This window comes from Uloborus diversus, chromosome 3, assembly GCF_026930045.1.
Source record: "Uloborus diversus isolate 005 chromosome 3, Udiv.v.3.1, whole genome shotgun sequence".
In the NCBI taxonomy this organism is placed as follows: Eukaryota; Metazoa; Arthropoda; class Arachnida; order Araneae; family Uloboridae; genus Uloborus; species Uloborus diversus.
Window position 1 is genome coordinate 215,108,109 of NC_072733.1, and position 22,610 is coordinate 215,130,718.

A 22,610-nucleotide genomic window follows, 5' to 3' on the forward strand; every position below is an offset into this window, starting at 1 on the left:
AAACATGTTTCTTGACACATAAAACATTTGCCCACATAGCTCCGTAACACAAACAGTATGAAGTCTTAAATTCTGCTGAAATTTTAAGAAAAGTCGCCTAACCTAAAGAAAAATGAAAGGTTCCTAAAGCGAGGATCAAGATGTCGATATCTTTCAAAGCTTATGAAGCTACATTGACAGTTAAACTGTCCTTTTCTAGCTAAATTTGACGACTTTTTTAAACTAATCTTGCGCTGCTTTCATATCTCATTTTTTTTGGCAAAAGACGAGGGCAATTGGTTTACGCGTCAAAAAAAAAACATGTTTCACTATGCTCTTTTCACTACCGCTAATTTGATACATATATATGCAGGCTTCCCTCATATAACACGATTAATTCGTCCCGTGTAGTATCGAAACTGTGTTATACAAGAATTTTTTAAAATAACTTTTTAACTTATTTTTTAAACTAATTGATCATGTACATAGTAAAAATCTTGTCAATATGTATCATGTTGTATCGAAACAGTGTTTCGTTTTATATCGAAGCCGTGTTATACGAGACTTAGAAATAATGTAAATCAAGGGATGTGTACAGTGTTATATCGAAACCAAGTTTCACATAGAAAAAAAAGTAAAAACTTCTTAAAGTTATCAAACATTAACAGAATGTATTAAACAAAAATAGAATTCCATCTTTTTTTAAAGATAATATTCGTGTTATATCAAAATCATGAAGTATTAAATTCAAGTTTCGTACCGTGTAATATCGAAACCGTGTTATAATAATCGCAAATTTGGTATCGTGTAATATTGAAACAGTGTTGTAAAAGTACTGTGGTATACAAGAAACGCTTGTATATGTGTTTTTTTTTTTTTTTTTTTTTTTTTTTTCATTTTTGCACTAACGTACGGTTGCCTGTTAAGGATCAACAGTTTTTGTCAATAATTATTTTATCTCAATTATCAAAAGTTTGAAAAATTACGAGTTTCTATCCCATGATCGTAATTTTTCACAAATTAGCCACGTCTCCATTCCTCAGAATCGAGAAATCAGAGCAAAAGATAAGAGAATAACATTCTGAAACAAGTGTTCATTTTCATGAAGTATGTTTACATCAACAGCACTGATAAGATATCAGATATGTTTCTGCTTCCTTAAAGGGTTGAATGAGCAACAATATTTTTTTTTCTTTTTTATTAAGTATTTCCAACCGTATTATGCATCAGATAACCTATTTTATAGTGTACTAGAAAAAGATCATTTGGACAAATTTCGTAAGAAAGAACGTCTAGAGGTGGAAATTATATACTGAAAATTGCTAAAAGGGGCACATGGCAAACGGAGTTATGCCTGTAAATAACTTTTGTTACTCAAGTCCCATATAAGTCATTCCAGAAAAGCTGTAACTCTGAAGAGCGTGTATATGAATCATTTTCAGTACATATGTTTAAATTTAACCCTACATTTATTTGACTTCTTCGTCTTTTTTTTTTTTTCTTTTCTTTTCTCTTTTTTTCTACAAATTAGTGTTGTTGTAAAATCATGTTGGGATTTCTAAGCACAAAATCAGTTTACACATTAATTAATAGTTTTGATGTTGTCTTAAAGTGATATTTTATTATAAGAAATAATTAAAATTATACAATATGATGATTGGTGGTTGTTTTATTTTAGAAGTTGAGAGATACTTTAAAACTTCCATAAAAATTTCAAAAAATGATAGGTTGGTATCCATGAAATCTACTATCGGCTAAATTATTTTTTTTATTCCGGTGTTTTATGCTTAATAGGTAATTTATTGTTATCTTATTTCTTATGTTAAATCAACATTACATAATTTGGAGAAACTGGGAATACATGATCTCACAGCCAAAAATGTACCAAAATAATTAAATAGAGTCAACATTAAGTCAAGTCAACATTACATAATTTGGAGAGACTGGGGATACATGATCTCATTGCCAAAAATGCACCAAAATCATTAAATAGAGATTTGAAACCTGAGAATTATGTTAAAGTTATACTTGTACATAAAAACTGGCAACATTTTGTTTTTTTCAGCCATTTTGATTTAGCTCAAGAAATAATTGCCTGAATATGTCAAGGGAAACTTTTTTTTAGGAAAGCATTCTGAAGTTTATATTATCCAGTATATACAACTTAAAAAAAAATACTGAAGTGTAATGTTAAAGTACAAGTCTTTTATAATTGAGACATATTTTTAGTAAATTGCCACTGATTGTTAATAATATAACAAGTACGTTCGTAAAAATCGCATATTAGGGATACTTGATCCCTTCGTTTAGAGGGATACAGGATCCCAGGGATCAAGCATCCATATTACAATATAAACAAAATGAAAGCAATATAACTGTTGTTTACTTATTTGACATTAACTTTAAACATTCAAAACCATATTAACATAATAAAATTATTATAGTATGAGTGATAGATTTATATAATCACTGCAGTAAATATGCTAAACAAAAATACAAAAATATCAGTTTGCACTTGTAACCCACATAACACCTCAAACATCTAAACATGAACTAACTCTACTGATGAGTAATGCTTTGATTCGCCAAATGAGCTTGAACAAGTTGAAATAGATGTCAAATCCTTGCTTGAAAGGAAAAAAAATGATTTTGCCATCTTTAGTTTTACGTCAAAAAAGTTAGCTGCCCATTATGTAGACCCATTAGCGGATGGAATTCTAAGTTGGATTTCTAAAGTTTGAATTTAGTTTTCTAAAAGCGAAAAGGTAACATGCTTAATAAATCTAATTTTCCTGAAAAATTGACAAAAGTGTAGTAAATGAGAATGAATGTGTTAAGTTGCACACATCCAGAAGGGTTGAGCTGAACTTTAAGAACTACAACAAACGAATTGTTCGCATTTGACTTTTCAGGTTTTGAAAATATATGCTAATATTTCTATTCTTTTCTATAAGTATGCTGATACTTACATTTTTCATCCCTCTTTTTTAAAATTAGTTTTAATTGATAAAACTCTTAATTTCGCTATTGCAAGACAAGAAGCAAATAAATTGATTTTTGTGTTTGTCGTACTTTTTTTTTATTTGTTTTAATTCGAGTTTCATTACGCTACTTTAAAAAAATTCTTAGTTTTATTTATGAAATATATTGTTCACAAATGTATTAGAGAATAAGTTACTGATCAAAAGCATCATTTGTTCATTTAAGTTGCGTACATTGTGTGTGTTTAAGTTGTGTTTTACAAATGTCCTAGTGGAATTTAAAACAATGTTATTTTGTGTGTACTTTATTATAATTTAATTTGAAAAAATTAGAACTAGTGTTCGTTTTTAGAAAAATTTTGTGGAAAACTAAAATCTCCATAAATAAAGCTGATTTAATGAAAATTTTATGTATTTTCTTAGTGAGATCAAAAGAAAGCATTAGCTGCTAGTTTCTGAAATGCAACTGAAACAGCGCTAGTTATTTTAAGCGTATTTTAAACTTTTTTTAATGCATAATTATGCATTCTTAAAATATCTGCAAACTTTAGACTAACTGAATTCATTAAAAATATGATTATTTTCAACTGAAGATTGCTACTGTATAATTTTATGTAGACAACTGTGCGGATTTCTTCTCAGGGATTCAAAATGACCCCCGCCGTATTTCTAGGTATACGAAGACTGCCCTAATTCTAGTGTTTAATGAGTAAAATAGAGTTAGAAAAAGTACTGTCAAGTGTAAATAAAACCATTAGGATAAGTTCAACTATTTGATAAAAACAGATTCGCATAACTCTTGTTTATGAAGAATGATAATGCGTTGGAATAAAATGATAAAAATAATAATACAAAGAGAAGGCCACTTAGCATTTGACAGGCTTTATAAAATCAGTGTTTAATCTAAATTCTAAAATGTTGTAGGCCTGGTAAAACATATTAACATCATAATAATTAATACATTATTATGTTATGACATGTAATTTGCATCAGTGGGAAGAAATATGATTTTTTTCAGTGCTTCAGAAATATGCCATTTTGCAAACTATAGTGGGAAAAGTGTATAAGTAAATAAGCCTATCTATGCCACGATAAAAAAGAAATTTATTCTCTCATTGTCATTATCTTAATTTTAAAATTCCTAAAAATTATTAATAGTGGCTAATAGTATCTTCAAACTGAATATCCACACTTAAAATTAGCATTGTTAAGCGTAATTTTTAGCGAAAAAATATAAATATATTCTTCGGTAGATAGTTTTACCCTGCTCTCTTCACAGTTTCAATAAAATTACTTATTAGATTTTTGTGAAAAAGCACGTTTAAGGTCTCTGGGAAAACTTTAAAAATGGTTTGTATATTATTATCATTTGTAAAAATGGCACGGTTCCATATTTTCCAAAATATTAAAAATTAACATAAAAAGTTTTAAAAGTTTATTTTTTTAAACATATGACATTTGTTTGTTTTTAGAACAGTAGTCATCAATCACTTCTAAAAATTTCGTGCAAAAAACTGTAAACAGTAAACAACGAAGTGAGAAAGAAAAATGTTCTACTAAAGTTGTTTGCTTTTGAACAGTTAAAGAAAATTCTAGAGGCAAAGCGTGTTTCAGAATTGCATATTAGTAATATACTATATTCAATGATGTTGTAAAAATTGATTTTAAAAAAAGGAGCTTAATATTTAAAAATGCATCTAACAATATCAGACATTGTTTCTTTATGCAATATTAGTTTTTTTTTTATTTCTTGTCGCTGCAATTTCTTTCTTCAATATGTGACGTCATTTAAATGATAGAATTAAAGTTTTTTGAAATATGCTAAAACTGTTTCTTTCCATTTGTATAAATCAGAGTACTTTGAAAAATGTATGAAAATAATTTTTGCTTTAAACAATTCATTTTTGAAAGGGCATTTTTCTTATTTTGATAAGTTTTCTTCAAAAAAAAAACTTTGTGAGGTACAAAATATTCAAATCACAGTGGCAGCAACAAGCAGTATTTTACTGTCGAAAAGTAATTTTATAATTTCGTACGTTTTTCTTCCCACAATATTTCTCGACGATTTGAACCTTAGAACTTGTAAATATAACAACAAAAACATTATGAAACAAAAATATGGATTCTGTGAACTTCAATGCAAAGTTAGTTAACGTCGTTTCTTAAATAGAAATTTAGGTAAGCCTTAGGTTAAAAATTTAAAAAAAAAACTCACTTTCGTTTTAACTGTTGTACAAGTAATGGTTATTTAAGGGTTTCGAATGGTGAAAACTCTTAGAAACATGGAGTAATCAATTATAGAGAGCAGAACTTCAAACAAAGAAAAAGAAAGTTATAAAAAATACTAAGCAATAATGTTTCAAAAACTGCAAGTCTATTTGTCAGAAACAAATTCATATTTTGTGTTTTGAAACTATATTTTTAACAATAATACAGGTTACATATTAAAGTGAGAAAATAAGAAACTAAGAAAATTTTGCTCGTGTACTTGTAACTAGAATAAAAGAGCTTGAAAAATGCAATTATGGAAAAGATTCTCCGCGGTATATTAAAAATTATCATTTTGATATTTCTAACTGTTTTAGTTCAACCTTTTGTAACTATTATCATACAGACATATCATCTTTTCCTTTCTAATAGATCAAATCGAAGAATAAGGAAGATACAAAAGAATCAGTGTTAAATTTGATATACGATGTATTCCGAAAGATTTCCTATTCATTTAACTGATCTGTATTGCAATTCAATTTTTTTTTTGCAAATTCGTGCATTAATTTTCCATTGTCTTTCCGGTAATAATTTTAAAGTACGGGTAGTACAAGGAATTCGTGGACCATTATATGACGCATTAAATTTTCTTACGAGAGCCTGCTTTAAATGAGAAGCAGGCATTATGATAAAAAACATCAAGAATGAACTTGAAAGGCTTTTTTATGCCATAAAACTTTCACTTTCTCGTGTGTGGTTCATGGGGCGGTTTCGCCTTTTTAACACAAGTCTGGGATCCAAGCCAAAACATTGCAGACGACTGGAGTCGAAATTCAAACTTATCTCCCGTAGTTATCTTCGCAAAAAAAAAAAAAAACATTAATTTGAATTTTTGGCATCTTGAATTCAAATTATGTTTTTCGCAATCACCAGCGTGTGTGTGTATGAATGCGCGTGTGTGTTTGTGTAGGCGCATGTATGTGGATGTTCGTATATGTGTGTATGTATGCATGTGTGTGCGTGTTGTGTATGCAGTGCTGTGTGTGTAGGCGTTCGTGTGTGTGTGTATGTAGGCATATGTGTTTGTGTCTGTGCGTAGGCATGAGTGTGTGTGTATGTGTGTGTAGGAGTGTGTGTTTGTGTCTGTGCGTAGGCATGAGTGTGTGTGTGTATGCGTGTGTATGTATGCGTGTGTGTGTAGGATATGGACGCAACCTGGAGACGGTTTTCGCAAGAGGAGCAGCATCGTGAGGCCGGTCGACGCGATGGTTGGTGCTGGCAGAGGGAGGTGGTAAGAAAATAAAATCAGCGTAACATCAAAAACAGTCAAGTGAGAACAATAAGCAATCGTGATTGCTCAAAAAAAAAAAAAAAAAAAAAACCTGGTAGCCCAACGCAGGTACTGATTTCCCCAAGGGCAAAATGGGACACTTTTCTACGACCCCGCTGTTTAAGAGCCTTCAAATCCTTTGGAAAAAGAAATTCTTTTGCTGTGTTTTCTATCTATTTCATGGTGTGAATTTGTTCCCCATAATAGAACTCATGTGCCGCACCTCACGTTGCTATTTATCGATCAAGTTCTAATTTTATTAACATATGTTAACACTGTTATATACGTTAAGTATTTCACCTGTATATTTCAGTGAATAAATTTGAATTTTATTTTTCTTTACCAAATAGTCAGAAAACTAGAAAATAACCCGTCATAGAATGACGGGGGCAAAAATTGCCTTTTTATCTAAGAGATTGTCCGTCAAATTTGACGTGTTCCAAAAAATATCCGTCCCTCAAAGCCAGACCAACGTAAGTCACATTTTCACTACTTTTCAGGAGAGCGTAAAGACGTTTGTTTGCTGTTACGAAAGTTAGGGCTCGTGCTCTGAAAAAATTGGCAAATAAATATAAAGAGGTTTTGTTTGTTTTTAACTGAATTATGGTGCGGAATAGGGTTAATGCGGAATAAGTTTTTGCATGCAATGTAGTAATAACCAGAAAATAACAATTTTGGATACGTTATATGAGAGAGAAACATTTAAAACCGATACAGAATTCTATATGCAAAGTTCTATGCATATAAACATGAAATTTGCTACTCATCAAACGTTTTAAATTTCTAGGGATTTCCTTTTCGAAATCATAATCAGTATAAAGCTGTTCCCAACTCGTCAACATTGCCAGAAAATATTATTAAAGTGTACCATCGCAATTGCAACAAATAAACCTCGCGTATGATATGCAACTACATTATATTTTTTGCTAAAAGTCGAAATGAATTCGAAGTTACACGATCAGCAAGCTGGAAGATAAATTTATTATTCACACCAGCATCAGGCGCGATCTTTCCACGTTGACAGAATTATGTATTAATGAGTTAAAATCTGAACATTTCTGAAAAATATCACGTTGACTAAAAGTAATTGTAGAGCTAACGTACATATACGAAACAGAATTTTGCCAATCTAAGGTATCTAATATAACTGGTAAAAAAGCGCAGACGATATTTTTAAAAAATAACTAAATCATTAAACCCATTATTCTTTTTGAATATACATAAAAAAAATCTTTTATTCATTTTTCATTTTTTACTGTGATTACGAAACACACGACATTTAAAAAGAGATTTAAAAAGACCTTAACTTTTTTTTTACTTTGAGAATCTAGTTTTACAATTTCAAAGCAGACGATAATTTGAATTGTTTGTGACGTTAGAGCGTCACTCGATCAGTTTTAGCTATTATATATATGAAGGTATCAAGATTTCAACTGAGCACACACCCAAAAACTTGGCTTAAAATGTAGGGTTGCGCAAAGCTATAGAAGTTTAAGAGTATCATGCAAATTTTATCATTAAAATGTGTATGAAAAGGTTATGTCTTCGACGGATCTAAGCATGCATGTTCCTCCCTCAAGTCTTGCGCATTTGGCTTTGACACCATATATAGCCCTCCAGAAATCACTTCTATTCATGACAAAAAGAAAACAATCAAAATGTTTTGTCTCAATTCCCAACTGAACCAGAAAACTGCAAATGATACCATATTTTTTCTACGGGTGAAATAAATGCTGTTGTTTTTTATTTTATTTTTTTATATTTTTTTAAATTTTAAATTTCTTATCTAAATGTTACTCACAATTTAGAGCATATTTTTTTATAAATAAATCACAAATCATGTAATCCAAACGCATACCGTTTCCAGAATGAAAGCAAATGGAACGAAATTAAGTATCATATCCTTGTTACAAAAATTTTACTAGATTAAGGTATCCAATTAATCCGATTGCTTTTGAAAACTTAAAAGACCAGACTTTTTATGAATGATTTTTCTAAATGCGTCATTTGTTATGAAAGGAGTATCGGTTGAGTATACCGCGAGCATACAATCTGAAAGTTTTTTGGAATTGATAGCTTACAAATAGGAATTACCCATCTTTTAGTTAATGACCTTTATTCTTAACCTTTCTCAAAATGCAATTCCGCTTTTATAAGATGTCCGTTGACCAACAATCCAGTTTCAAAAACGTTTCATATAAACGTGATCATTAAAAAAAATATGGTAGCTAATTGCCGTGTAATATTCCATGAGCAATTGATTGTGAGAAAAGTACTTTCACCTTAATAGTTTACAAATAGAAATAAACCATTTTTTAGTTTTCTGTCAATTATCAATCACGCTTTCGTGACATGTATTTTTTGCATCAGTAATAGATCAATAACCTTCCCTATAAATAACGTGTTTCAATAATATGTATAGTATTCAGCTAGTTATTGATAGTGCGGAAAATATATTTTTTCGTATTGATAGTTTACGAGTAGGCATTTTTGTGCCGCAATATTAAGTAGAAAAAAATTCTAGCTTGTCCAGAGCAGTAGATGTAGCTGATTAGAATCATTTCCGCAAATGGTAATCGCAGTTCCGTAAGATTTCTGCTTTACAGCAATCTGAATAATGCTCCTTCTAAGACAATGTTTTAAGTAGCGGTTAGACATTCCAATAGCTATTGGTTGTGACGGAAGCGGGTAAGCAAACGTAAGCGAATTTAAAATTGAGTCAGCGAACTTCAACATTAGTGCATTAAAAATTGTTGGTTCCTGTGCTTTCTAATAAATACAGCAATATTTTCAGAGGCAATGTTAAACGAAACTCCCATCAAATTGCGTTACTTTTTGAGCAATAGTCCGAGTTCAGTGAAATATTAAAACTCTTGAGCTTATAGTTAGCATACATCATAAAAGGACTTATTTCCGTGAAGACAATGCTAAAAATCAAAATAGATAATTCTTACATGGTTCGATGAAATTTGGTAATATTTTGAAAAATGTAATATTCATATAGATAATTGTGCTTCGAGTGATAACTATTGGATCGAACTTGTTCAATTTTTCGTCAATAATTAAATTTCGTAAAAAGCATTATTTCTTTGACTGTGTGCTCGCCATGCTGTGTTCCTTACAATAATCAAAAAAAGGAGAGGTCAGGGGAGGTCACTGTGACCTCCCAAAAATTTCCTTATTCGGCAAATTTTGTCTGACGATTCGACAAAATTATCATCATTCGGCAAAATTAGCAGTCCCATTTGGAAATTGAGAAATTCCGTCCTCCCAAAAGTTAAAGTTCCGCGCCCCCTGATGCCATCTCTTGCAATATAGTTTCTGTTCGCTTAATAGAACCAGTCGGTTATTAAGACCAAACTGATCCCGTCCCTATATGGCCCACTTTACCGACTAATATATAGGGTGTTCTGTTTTAATCTGAGAGACCTCTATTTTTGCAGCCGTTAGTCCTAGATGTATACTTCAAATTACAAAAATGTTCAAAATCAGATGCAGAGATATGATGTTGAAAGTTTGAAGCAAAAATTAAACTGAGTCAAAAAATACAAAATTTAACTTTTTATACGGGCCTTAAGTCCCTTAACTTATAATTAAGGAAAAAAACTCCACCGAAAAATAATTCCAACGCAAAAAGTTTGACATTAGTGGGACTAATATTCACCAAAATACCGAACGCAGCGTTTTGTGACTTACACCACTTTACACTCGCCGTCAATAATACCTTTTGAGGGAAAATATAGCGGTTAAAAAGGGTTTAAAATTATAGGTTTGCAAAGAGTGGTTTTTCAAATTGTTCAAAGTTTAGTAGTGTGTTTTTGCGTATCATGGCACAACCTTTGCATTTATTTTGGAATAGCGATGAAAAATATAGATACTTTGTTTTTTTACTTCGACAACCTGCCATTCTGATGAAAGGGCGATAAGTTCCAATCTCATCTTCTGTATGGTCCCTTAAAACTTTGAACTAAATATCTCTTTGAGTTTTAGTCGCACAGATGTCAAGTATTTTGTGTTAGTAATATTTTTCGATGGAGATTATTCCCCTATTATCTATAAGGGAGGGGACCTAGGGCCCGTATAAAAAGTTAAATTTTGTACATTTTGACTCATTTTTATTTTCGCTTCAAACTTTCAATATATTAACTCTGCATATGGTTGAAAACATATTTGCAATTGGAAATATGCAACTAGGACTAACGGTTGCGAAAATAGAGATTTTGCAAGGTAAAACGGAACCCCCTGTATATTGATATACAGCACACTGTTAAAAATTTTCCGGAAAATTTACGGTAATTGTTACTGGCATCCATGTTGCCAGTAACAATTACCGTAAAAATCAAATGTTACTGTAAAATTTTACGGTTTCCTCGGTAGGTCACAGCAATCAATTGGAGCTGGGATCGCTTATTTTTCCAGTACAAGTTACCGTAAAAATCAGTGATGCGTAAAGTCCGCCATTTTACAGTAAAAATTACCAGAAAATCTTCCTGAATTTTTAACAGTGCACTGTAATTGGAAAAAATGTTCGAGGGGACTTTCCAAAAGTTGTATTGAAACCAATTTGCGTTATATTTGCATGATTTTTATCAAATATTTTGCTGGCACGGCGTCCTCCCGCATTCCTTCCTTCCACTTCCTCCCAACAACAGCACTGTATACATAAGTATATACTGTTTTAGGATGGTACGAAATTGTAAGACAAAAATCAAGTTAAAATTTTTTATCTCCCTTTTGCTGCTCTTGATCCACTGTGCAAAGTTAATTACTAAATCAAAATTTGGTTCAGTTATAGAATGTTTAGGAGGGTCGTTATAAATTGAAAGTTGCAAACTTTTTTTTTTTTTTTTCATTTGAAAAGATTCACCGTTTATGAGTCATTCTAAAACCAATCAGTTAAATATTAAAGCTTTCTAACGATTAAAGAACGGGTAAATATTCTCGATACGCGTGAACACTGAACAACTGAAAAGTGAGTCAATGGTAGCACGGAAATAAGGTGTGGGGGAATCTTAAATACGTACAACTAAAATTCAAGAGTAGGCAATCCGTGAAAGTTCAGAACCTATTCAATATTGAAGTTCGCAGAGCAGCAGTTCGCCTAAGCAAAATGCAAACATTATGAAAATGGAAGCTGCACTGATATTGTGGATTAAAGACATTAGGAACCGGAGTGTACCACAGACGAAAACGTTATAAAAGAAGAGGTTAGGCAACTGAATTTAAAAATATATTAGAATAACGATCTAATTACAAACCAGAAATCACTATCCCCTTCATTTTTTTAGTTATAAATATTATTATTGTATCATGCCGTACTGTTTTATTTTAAGTCTCTCTCTCCCGCTTATCATTGATTTTGCGCTTCGTAACAGTATTTTCCGTTGAATAAAACGGCTTTTTCTTTTAAGTAGTAAAAATTCAGTGCTATGTGTAAGAAACGGTTATTTTTAGTTAAGAATGGTTCAAAGCAATTTGAGGGGTGTTTACAAGTATCTAAAATAATTGGGTATGTTTGTAAAAAATTCGCATACATATCCTTTTCCACAACGCGAAATTTCTACTAACGAGAGGGGTCTTGGAACGCTTCCCTCGCAGAAGTCGAGGCTCGAGTGAAACGTTTTTTTTTTCAAAGCAAGAGGAGAAATAATGCAAAAAAAAAAGTCTCAAATAATGAAGAAGCACACTATACTCTTTAAATTGAAAAGTAACTAGAATCTCTTATCATTTTCAATGATCCTTATAGCTAAATGTATTCTTCTAAATATAGGATAACACACACACACACACATATATATATATATATATATATATATATATATATATATATATATATATATATATATATATATATATATATATATATATATATATATATATATATATATATAACACACACACAGGGTGTCCAGCAAAGGACTCCCTGATTTCAAAATTAGATATCTCGAAACCAAAGGACGATATTGGAATAAAATAAACGGTATGTTTATTGTGAAAACCATAAAAATCATATACAGGAACTCAGAAATTAATTTTAAAAAATGGCAACAGGTGGCGCTGCACAATGTAATTGCAATAGAAGTCTCCTTAAATAATGCTGCGAAGAGGTTAGTTGTTTCAGCAGTAGTTTAGTCCCTCAGATATGCTTACATATATGCTACAAATTATCGTCCAACCTCTTTCCAGCACTACTTATGGCGACTTTTATTGCAATTACAGCGTGCAGCGCCACCTGTTGGAACTTTTCAAAACTAATTTACAAGTTCCTGTTTATGATTTTTATGGGTTTCACAATAAACATACCGTTTCTTTTGTCCCAATATAGTCCTTAGTTTTCGAGATATTTAATTTTGAAACCAGGGAGTCCTTTGCTGGACACCCTGTATGTATATATATATATATATATATATATATATATATATATATATATATATATATATATATATATATATATATATATATATATATATATATATATATATTTAGAAATTTAAAATCTGGATTATGTATTATTTTGTTAGTTTCTTTTTTAAATGAAGTATAACTTATAAAAGTTATTTCTGTACCTCTAAAAAAAATCGACATATCTTGTACATGATCGTTAAAGTGACCTCCTAGTATAGGGACCTAGTTCAGACGGCAAGTACCGTTATAGCGAATATCGAATATATATATATATATATATATATATATATATATATATATATATATATATATATATATGATGCGCTTGGTTTCAGCCGTGATTTAATCGTCATTCGGATCATCCCCCAAGAGCTCGTAACTTTATGCACTCATAAAAGGGTTCTTTTGTAAACCCGGAACACGTGTTTGCAATATTTTCTGCAATTTGAGATGTAATAGCCATGGTTCGCTCATTAATAATCTCTGGCATGTCATTCTCTTTGCAAGGTGCAGTGAGTTTTCTATAAATCAAAATAAAACCGCCACATAACAATGAATTGCAAACGCATGTAAAAAACTTGGTGATGAAGGGTTGCTAACTCACTTGGATCAAACAACATTTAGGAGAAAATCTACTATCTCAACACTGAAAAGTTTGCTTTTTTATTTCATTGATAAGGAGAATGTTTTGCTTTTAGAGGGAATCCACGGGGGAATAAAAATTATTACATTTCTAAATGAAAAATATTTTAGTTTTGAATCGAGATTGGACTATCTTGATTTATGGATAATATTTCACCTAAAAAATTAAAAGCTACTTAAATTTACTAATGCATAATTACGTTTGGTAATTTTGATTTAAATTTATGCACACATTGAAAAAGCGATTTTTGATGCACTGATGTCCACATTTGGATAATTTTCAATAATGATATAATAATATATTATTTTACGGTTGTTATAAAAAAAGCTTGCTGTATCTATGAATATACCTCATTTCTAAAGTGGCAGAATATTTCTAATTAGTCATTAAAATCAAGTATTTAAGAGATATCATATTCATTTCCCGACCTTAAAGCCTCAGATATTTTGTAATACTCAACAGTTCTATCAAGTTCTAAGAAGAATAAAACGTTGAAACCTTATGCCGGACTTTGCTTTCAGAAGTAGTAATTTACGGTTTTGTATGGTAAATATTTTTTCTGGTGAAATTTCTATTAAACTTATGCATTTTTTTTTTTTCAAAACATGTGAGACATGTTACATATGTCTGGTTTCAGTAATTCAATAATTTTATAAAGGCCTATAATAAACAAAATGCTCTTAAAAATCACATGAGTCTTGCAAATTTAAAACGAAGAGTAACGAGGTAAGTGAAGTTACGATTATTATCAAAAACGCTCTCAAAACTAACTTTTGTTTGCTCTTCCAGCGTAATGTTTTTAATGGATTTAACCTTCTTGTTATCCTGAACCTCAGACAGATGAGGGTCTAGATTCAAAGAGCAATGTTTTGGTTTCAAAATATCAGCAAGATTACCTTTTTTGTTCAGTGACATCATTTATTTATTTAAAAAACACGTTTAAGGTCTTGGGATGCTTACAAAAAAACATCCTTAAATGGCACCACGTATGCCAGTATCTTACTGTAAATCCATTGATGCTTTTCACCTGAAAATAAACTCAGTACTTGTATTCCTTATTTTTTAACTTTTTTTAAATTAAGTAGGGTTGGTTGAGGTAAGTGGGACCCCTTTTGAGAACAATTCGTTTTTTAAACCTTGCATAAAAGTTTTGCAACAAAAAAATTTTAACTTATTATATTATTTTATCTTTTACATTATTAATGAACAAAATTTCATCATTATTTTCTAAAATAAATTCTTTAAATATTCTAAACGATTATATTTTTAAAAAAAAATCACATGGGTATCCCACTACCCCTTAATACGGGGTAAGTGGGTCCCCCCCCCCCTTTTTTATTTAAATTTAAATTAAGCATATCTAAAAAGGGGGTAAGGGGGTTTTACTTGATAAAGTATGTAAATTTTAGTATGGATTATTTCTTTATAAAATATATTATGGATTATTTCTTATCCATTTACGCGATATTTACTATCTTCTAAATCTGTATGACTGAAATTTTTAAAACAAAAAACAAAACAACTACATCTGTTAAATTTATTGAAAGCCTATAGGTACATAGTTTACATATAAAGGTGCGTTGAATAAACGTAATACAGTTTATTAAGCTCAATTTTGGTAAATTAGCCAAAACTATAAATTGAAGAAGAAATTAGAAACACTAAATTGCTGCGTCTTTTTAAAGTTGACTAAGAGGAAGAACTATTATCACTTCATTCGCAGTAATAACCCCAAAACCATCTGCAACAGGCCAATAAAAAGTGTCACTATTCCTCCTTTGTTCTTGCAAATTGAGCAGTATTTTTTTTTTTTTTGAATTTGTATCATCAACTTATCACTTATTTGTAAAATCACCATCTTGAGCAGTTTTGTAGCTCAACTATCAATTCCTACTAGGTCATCATAGTTGTCTTGTATTTCACTAATACAAATATTTCATCCGAGTTTCTTTCGATATTAAAATCCGCACCATTATGGGGGGACCCACTTATCCCTTATAGCAAAAATTTGCGGGGTAGGTGGGACCCCTCCTCTTAAACACATATTAATAATATTTCGTACAAAAATTCTTGTTGAAATATGAACTTAAAGTGAAACTATACACAAAAGTTTAATGATCGTAAAAAAATATAAAAAACTAACCTGGAAACACTTTTTTGAAAAATATTGCTTGAACTCGCAAAAAAAATATTTTGCAGAATTTTATTTTGACTAAGTACTTTGATCTAGAAAAAAAATTCCACGAAGCTCAAATTTATGCAAGCCCATCACTGTGATGAAATATGACATGATCAGTGTAAAAATGTAAAAAAACCGTATCCATATTTCAGTTTCAGGGGGGGGGGGGTACTCACTTACCCCAGTGACCCATTTCCCCCAACCAACCCTAAATAATTTCCTACTTTTCCCCTTACGTGTAATGCGTACGCTTTTAAATTATTTTTAAACACTAGTTTTTTTTTTTTTTTAATTTGAAAAGTACAAAAGTACTTTTTTGGACCTTGTATAAATCTGGCAAAAATGTGAAAAAAAAAGGCCTTCGCTCTCCTCTCCCCTCCCCCCCTCATGATTTATAGTGGTATTTTAATTAAATGGAAAAAGTGTTTTTTGTTCATGATTTAATCATTAAACGGTTAAAATTCTTAAAGCCACGTTGGAGATTATCTATATCTTTGCTTTTTGTATATAAACATGAAGTGCATGTGCACTGAACTTCAAGACCATTTTAGGTTCAAAAAAAACCTTAACACAGTTTTCCAAACAAATTTTCATCTGCATTTTTAGCATGATGCTTTAGATTAGAATACAAGTTCTAAAAACACGTTAGAGGCGTTATATTTGAATAATAAACAAAAAAGAGACGCGCCGCCAATGAAACGTCGAAAAGGAACACCATTTTTCGAAATACGAGTATCTGTCACTCTGAAACCGAGTTGCTACATCAACTGACGACTGGTACGACCAAGTAACTACTTCCATTATGCTGTGCTGATTATATTTCTTATGGTTCTGCTGCACGACGGCATACAAAGGTTAATATATTTTTCTCTTTTTTTTAACAAATAAATCTGTTGTCACACTGTGAGAAGAACATAAAAAAGACAATTGGAGAAGGACAAGGAGCTCAGTTTGAGATGTTTTCGATGAACTCGATTGAGTTCAGAGTATTCGTCATCGAACATCAAGAAATACCATTCAGGTTGCATTATATTATGAACTGTTACAGCGGTCATTCGTTGTCTTTTAAGTACTCATTATCAAACATACGCGATAATACTCATAATGCTGTTTTTATTTATTTATTTATTTTTTTTTTTTAAGATGTTGAAAGTTATCAGCAAATCAATTCGATCATTTACATATGCAAAACAGTAACCCAAACTAGTTAGTAATTCAATAGTCAAATCATTTACATATGCAGTATTCATGCACAAGATAAACAAGTCAAACCCAATCATTTAGTATTTCATTACTACGATCATTTGAAAATGCATTATCCAAGTCCAAATTATAACGGCATGAAGAAAGTTATTGAATAATTACCGGGTATTTTCGCGCAATCATTTTTCAATGCTTCTATGAAAAGCAAGTTGAAAGGTTCAGCTCGGATGTTTATTTAAGTTGATGAATTGGTAGTATCTTGAGTGAGCATGTACTTAATACCGAAATTCTATTCTACATTCTATATCCTCCATTGAGATGTATTAAATAATTTACTAAAAAGTTGTCCGTTCATGCTCTTCTATTATTCAATACCATAAAATTTATTGAAGCACTTTTCAGTTCCTTTTTTGTCTTTATTTATTAATGTTGACTGGGTTACACATCGGGAATTGACTGAAACATTTACTCCAAAGAATTGCAATAATGTTTCCAACTGCTGTAAATATGCATGAAACAACCAGAATTTCTGAACACTTTCTTGTTAAAAATTCATATTTTATAGATAAAACGAATGAGCTAAATATGCACTAAACAGCAGACATTTCATGAAATGTTTCAAATTTCTTGAATTTATTTTTAAATGAAATAAATACATAAAGTTCTTATTTTACATTTTACTTTTTTTTTTCAATTTTATTTATCAAGATTTTAAAAGATATGATTACCATATACACATAATTTTAAGTATAGCCAATTTCGCTTGTAACAACTATTTTTCTGACCGGGCTATAGAACAAATAGAAAATAAATTTCCTATTTCTAGGCTAATTACTGTGATTGTTTTTCATTGTTTTCTCTTTTTTTACAGAGCTGATGAGAAAAATATAATTTGTGGCGTTTATTATTGATTTAAAAACTGCAAGAATTTAAGTCTTAAACAAGAAATAAAAGAAGTCTAAAATATTATATAAAGCAGCGACAACTTCATTTAGCAAAATTCTAATAAAATAGAAAAGCTTTATTCACACATAGAGTCGCATACCTGAACAATGATAATTTCTTCCGTATTTTATTTTTGGATTTCATTTCTTACTCCGATTAAGGAAATATTGATGTGGTCATATTATGCATGAAGTTCGAAGTTGGTAGAATTTTCTTCATATTATTACTATTTATAAAATATGGTAGTTGTTTGTAAACGATTTTATAAAACCATCGATGGAATTGGTGAATCCTCCAGTAAAAATTGCAAATATTAACACCGGCGTACACAACATTGAAGCAGCAATGAAAAAGATCGTTACCGCTATGGAGTTATTTTCCCTTGGAATACCAGTTTGGGATATTTTAAATGTAATTACTGCAAACCTCCGATATAGATGAGGATTTTTAAGCAAAATATGTGTGTGTGCAATCAAAATTACATCTTACAATGCCATTAAGAAGTCATTTGGGAGTACAATTTAATATTAGACAAAAATGAGCTGTCCTTTTTTTTCTTTCAAAATTACAACATTAATTCAGCAGCTTAATTTTCTAAGCGTATTCTATGCCCAAAATTTCACTCATCCTGTCTCTTATTTAGAGTTTTTCTTATGTGTTAAAAGATCACCATCCGTATTTTCAGAAACAAGAAGTGATTACTTTTCATCAATAGATCAAAGGCAGTTTCCTTGTATCAGTCTGCTGAAACAACCTTTTACACCTTTTTACGGGTAACAAACGATCTTACTCTAGGAAGTGATTGAGAAAAAAAGGTTTTTTCTTTTCTTCCGTGGGGACATTTTGGTTGCATTGATCTATAAGCAGAAAATGCCTGAGCATTTTAGGATACTAAACAAATGTTCGTTACATTTGATATAAAAAGTTTTGAGCAAATAAGTAAAAATAACACTGGGTATATGAAAATAAGAAAAAATATTTTTAACTTTTTTACGCAAAGGAATAAAATTAATGACGATAAAAACAAGTATATTTTGCTCGAAAATATTTAGAGTTGGGTTAGTAAAGTAGAAATTTTGTAATGAGTTTTATAAAATACTAGGTTCATCTTCGCGCATTGCGTTGTCTACCTCGAAGATGTGTCAAGTGATGCATATCCAATAATCAGGCATAAATAAAAGAAAAAAAATAGTGAAATTTCCCGTCAACGTGTAGAAAAGAGAAATATCATGACTCAAAATTTAAATTTAATCCTTAAAATTCAAAAAATTTAGTCATTGCTATTAATAGCCGTAAACAGTCCGTTTCGTGGACCTTCTGGCGAAAACCCCGTGGAGAGAGTCAAGAAATCGAAAGGGAATTCCTGAGCATCAAAGGACCTCTGTGCTAAATTTAGCAAAGATCCGACAAAAACTGGATTTGTATAAGCACACCACATATAAACATTCATTTTTATATATATTATGCCAAAAAAAATAAGCATAACATTTATCCTGTATTCTCACAACTTGAAAGATTGTCAATGGCATGAATGATTATTTATAAATTCGTCATTTCTTGAAAGACGCTTCGTACCCGTTCTACGTTTGGGTATAATTACATTGGCATTTAAACATAATCTGTATATCGGGTAGATTTTTCTCTCATTGAAAACTTTTGGTAGCAGTAAAACCAGATGTTAAACTACAATCTTGAAGATAATATGTATCTGATTCAAGAAAATGGTATCAAAAATAACCACTTTAGGCTTTCCCCCAAAAGAATACTATTAATATTTCTTATCTTATGCATTAATAGTTATCGAGCAGCTTAAATAAAATACGCTGATAGATATTAACGAATATCAATTCTCTGCAGATTGCGCAATAGGAATATTTTTCTGAAACCGCTCGAGAATATATTGAACAGTGAATATGTAGATCAACGGATCTGAATCATGTGCACCCTTTTTCGAAGAGACAATGCTAGACCCAATTTTGTTTCGGACTGGTACATCTTTATCATGTTTTTTGCACTTTTTATTGACTCTTTGTTCACTTTAATTCTCAAAAACCAAATTTAGAGGTTATTTTGGTGAGAGAGGAATAGTTAAACGAAAATTAGTAGAAAAAGAGCCGTCAACTTCCACTTTCGAATTCTCTATAATACCAGAAACTTTCCCATTGGCTTATCAATGAAACCACTGAACATTCGACGTTTATTTAAGACAGTGACACCAAGGTTTAAAAAATGATTAATTTTTTTTTTCCGTAACACTTTCTTAAAAATGCAGCGCATTTGAATTAAATGGTGGTCATATCTTTCGTAATTACGCGTCAGAAAAGCATTTTAGTAATGGTCATTTTACCTTTAACCCTTTCGTTACGGTGATAGTACAACAGTTGTACAAAAGTTCCTCTTTCTCATCCATATAAACTGCGTAAATGGAGTTAGCTAACATGATTGCTTTCCCTAATTGGGGCATTTTTGTGCAAATTCCGTTTTATTATATTATTTGGTTGAAATCATCAATATCATATTAATGTATGCTGACAGGGGAGTTGTTTCGATGAAGTTCTTGTGCACTAACCGGCATTGCCATTTTAAGGCAAGGGACGGATACCGAACTTGGGTGGGTGCCAAATCTGTAGCTAAAATAATAAAAATGGAGTCATTTCAAATAGCACTCCAGCAAGATGTTTGTATGAAATCTTTTTTCAAAAGAATCTTCGTAAAATGTTAACATCATTCTCAAATTTCAAAGCCAAAATATTTTATCACTCCTCTCTGCGGTACAATCGGGATGATGGTCACCAAATAAATCTCGTGTCTCAGTGTCCTCAAAACTCATAGTCGGCCTTGCTTAACGGTGGGTCAGTCAGCCAAATATACAAATAAAATACAAATACAAATATGACGACCAGCAACATGCTCTTGGCCCAGCTAGGCTGGTCCAAGTCAATATATTAGTCCTCAATGAGGATCAATGGCTCTCTTAAAATTATCCACCCCCCTTGCTCATTACCACCTCTTCCGGTAAGCTGTTCCAAGTGCCCACAACCCTACTAAAGTAGTAGTTTTTCCTTACTTCAGGTTAACCTGGGATTTGAATAGCTTAAAACAATGACCCCTCGTCCTGCTTTCGGTGCAAAAATTTAATCCATTAACATCATTCCTTTTGATAAATTTAAACAACTGAATCATGTCCCTTCTGATCATCCTTTGCTGCAGGCTATACATATCAAGCCTATTAATAATAATTGATATAAATATATTATTAGTATTAATAATATATTTATATAATTATTCGTTATATTATAACTATTAATATAGCAAATAATAATTGATTTTGTGACGTTTCTGAAGTCATCATCTCAAATGCAATGGAGTAGAAATATCTGCAATTTTGAGGGGGACCCTTTGAGAAATAGAAGGGACTTACCTCCTGTGGTCCTTGTCCTCCTTGGATGCTTTGGTCTCCCCAAAGTGACCAATGTCCATGGACATATCCTCCGGGTTGGAGACCCGGAGGGCCCCCGCGTGTCCATCGGGGCTCTCGATGCCGACGGGGCCATGCCTCGGCACCTGCCTTCTTGGCGTCAGGTAGGCCAGCTTGCTTGGCGTGAGTCGGCGCGCGCGGAGCGAATGCGAGCGCGGCTGCAAAGAGACCACCTGTCATTAAGTGGCCTCGCAACAATGGCTCGGCAGTCCGTCAACTCGCTTCGGGTATTGTCTCACGATCTCCGCCTCACCACATCAATAACACGGCTCTCACACGTACACCTCAGCTACATGCCGAACACCAATTAACCACGAGATATCCATACCACACGTCTTCATCTCACTTTTGACAGGGATACTCCCCGGGAAATGATATTTCATTTTTGAAGAAAATTATTCATTTTTCCTTCTGCTTTAACCCTTTCGTTCCTTTTATACTCACTTACTCCTCATTTACCCACGGACTATCAAGCACGGATGCAATGAGGTAAACTTAATGAATGACCATTCTCTACTTCCTTTGTGCCACTGGATACAACTTTTTTTTTTACGATGCGCAATGCTTTGCACGACACATTTGCATAAAGAATCAACACATTAAACTATTTCCGAGTTATTAATTACAAAAAATATTCTTTTTGCACTTTTTAATGACAACTATATCCATAGTTATTACGTACGTCGGTAAACGTTTTTCCTAACTGCAACAGGTCCTAAAATTTCAGCTTGAAAAACCCTATTCCGGCCACTTCTATTCTAGATTCACCTACTCTTCTCTGGTGCTTCACCAAACAATTTTCTTTGAATGTTAAATGAACGTCTTTCCGTGGTCACCACTGAACCAAACCAACACCAACGGACAGCATTCTTAAAAAAGAAACTTGAGAGCTCCACCCCAGCTCGCTTCGCTAACCAGCCCCGGTTCGCCAACTGCAGTGGATCAATGCCACGTGCTGCAGGATGATTTTAATGCTTTTACCCCTGATGTCCTGAGGATATCAGCAGGACTGGATATCCAGCCCTTTACGGGTTAGATGGGCGAGACAGGGCAAAATGGCTTTCTCTGGATATCCTGTATCCAACGGTTCCAGTATTGACCTGGTAGGCATTACCAGTCTGAAGAAGATAGGGTTACAGACGCGCACAGGTTTTAATAGTATAATGTGCAAGAAAGAAACTATCTTTTCGTACAACCACTTTTACCAATTAATGCTGAAGTAAAATGCTATTTCGGATTAGAATAAAGAATTTAATCCC

At 31.8% G+C, this 22,610-nt stretch overlaps 1 protein-coding gene across 1 annotated transcript in view; it reads right to left on the reverse strand.

Moving 5' to 3' along the window:
- Nucleotides 1-21,397, reverse strand: part of LOC129218585 (proton channel OtopLc-like) — a 201,480-nt gene extending 180,083 nt beyond the window's left edge. The window contains exon 1 of the mRNA XM_054852900.1: nucleotides 21,295-21,397. Coding sequence (XP_054708875.1) covers nucleotides 21,295-21,359 — 65 coding nt within the window. The 5' untranslated portion in view covers nucleotides 21,360-21,397. The remainder of the gene's footprint in view (nucleotides 1-21,294) is intronic.
- Nucleotides 21,398-22,610: the final 1,213 nt, after the last annotated feature.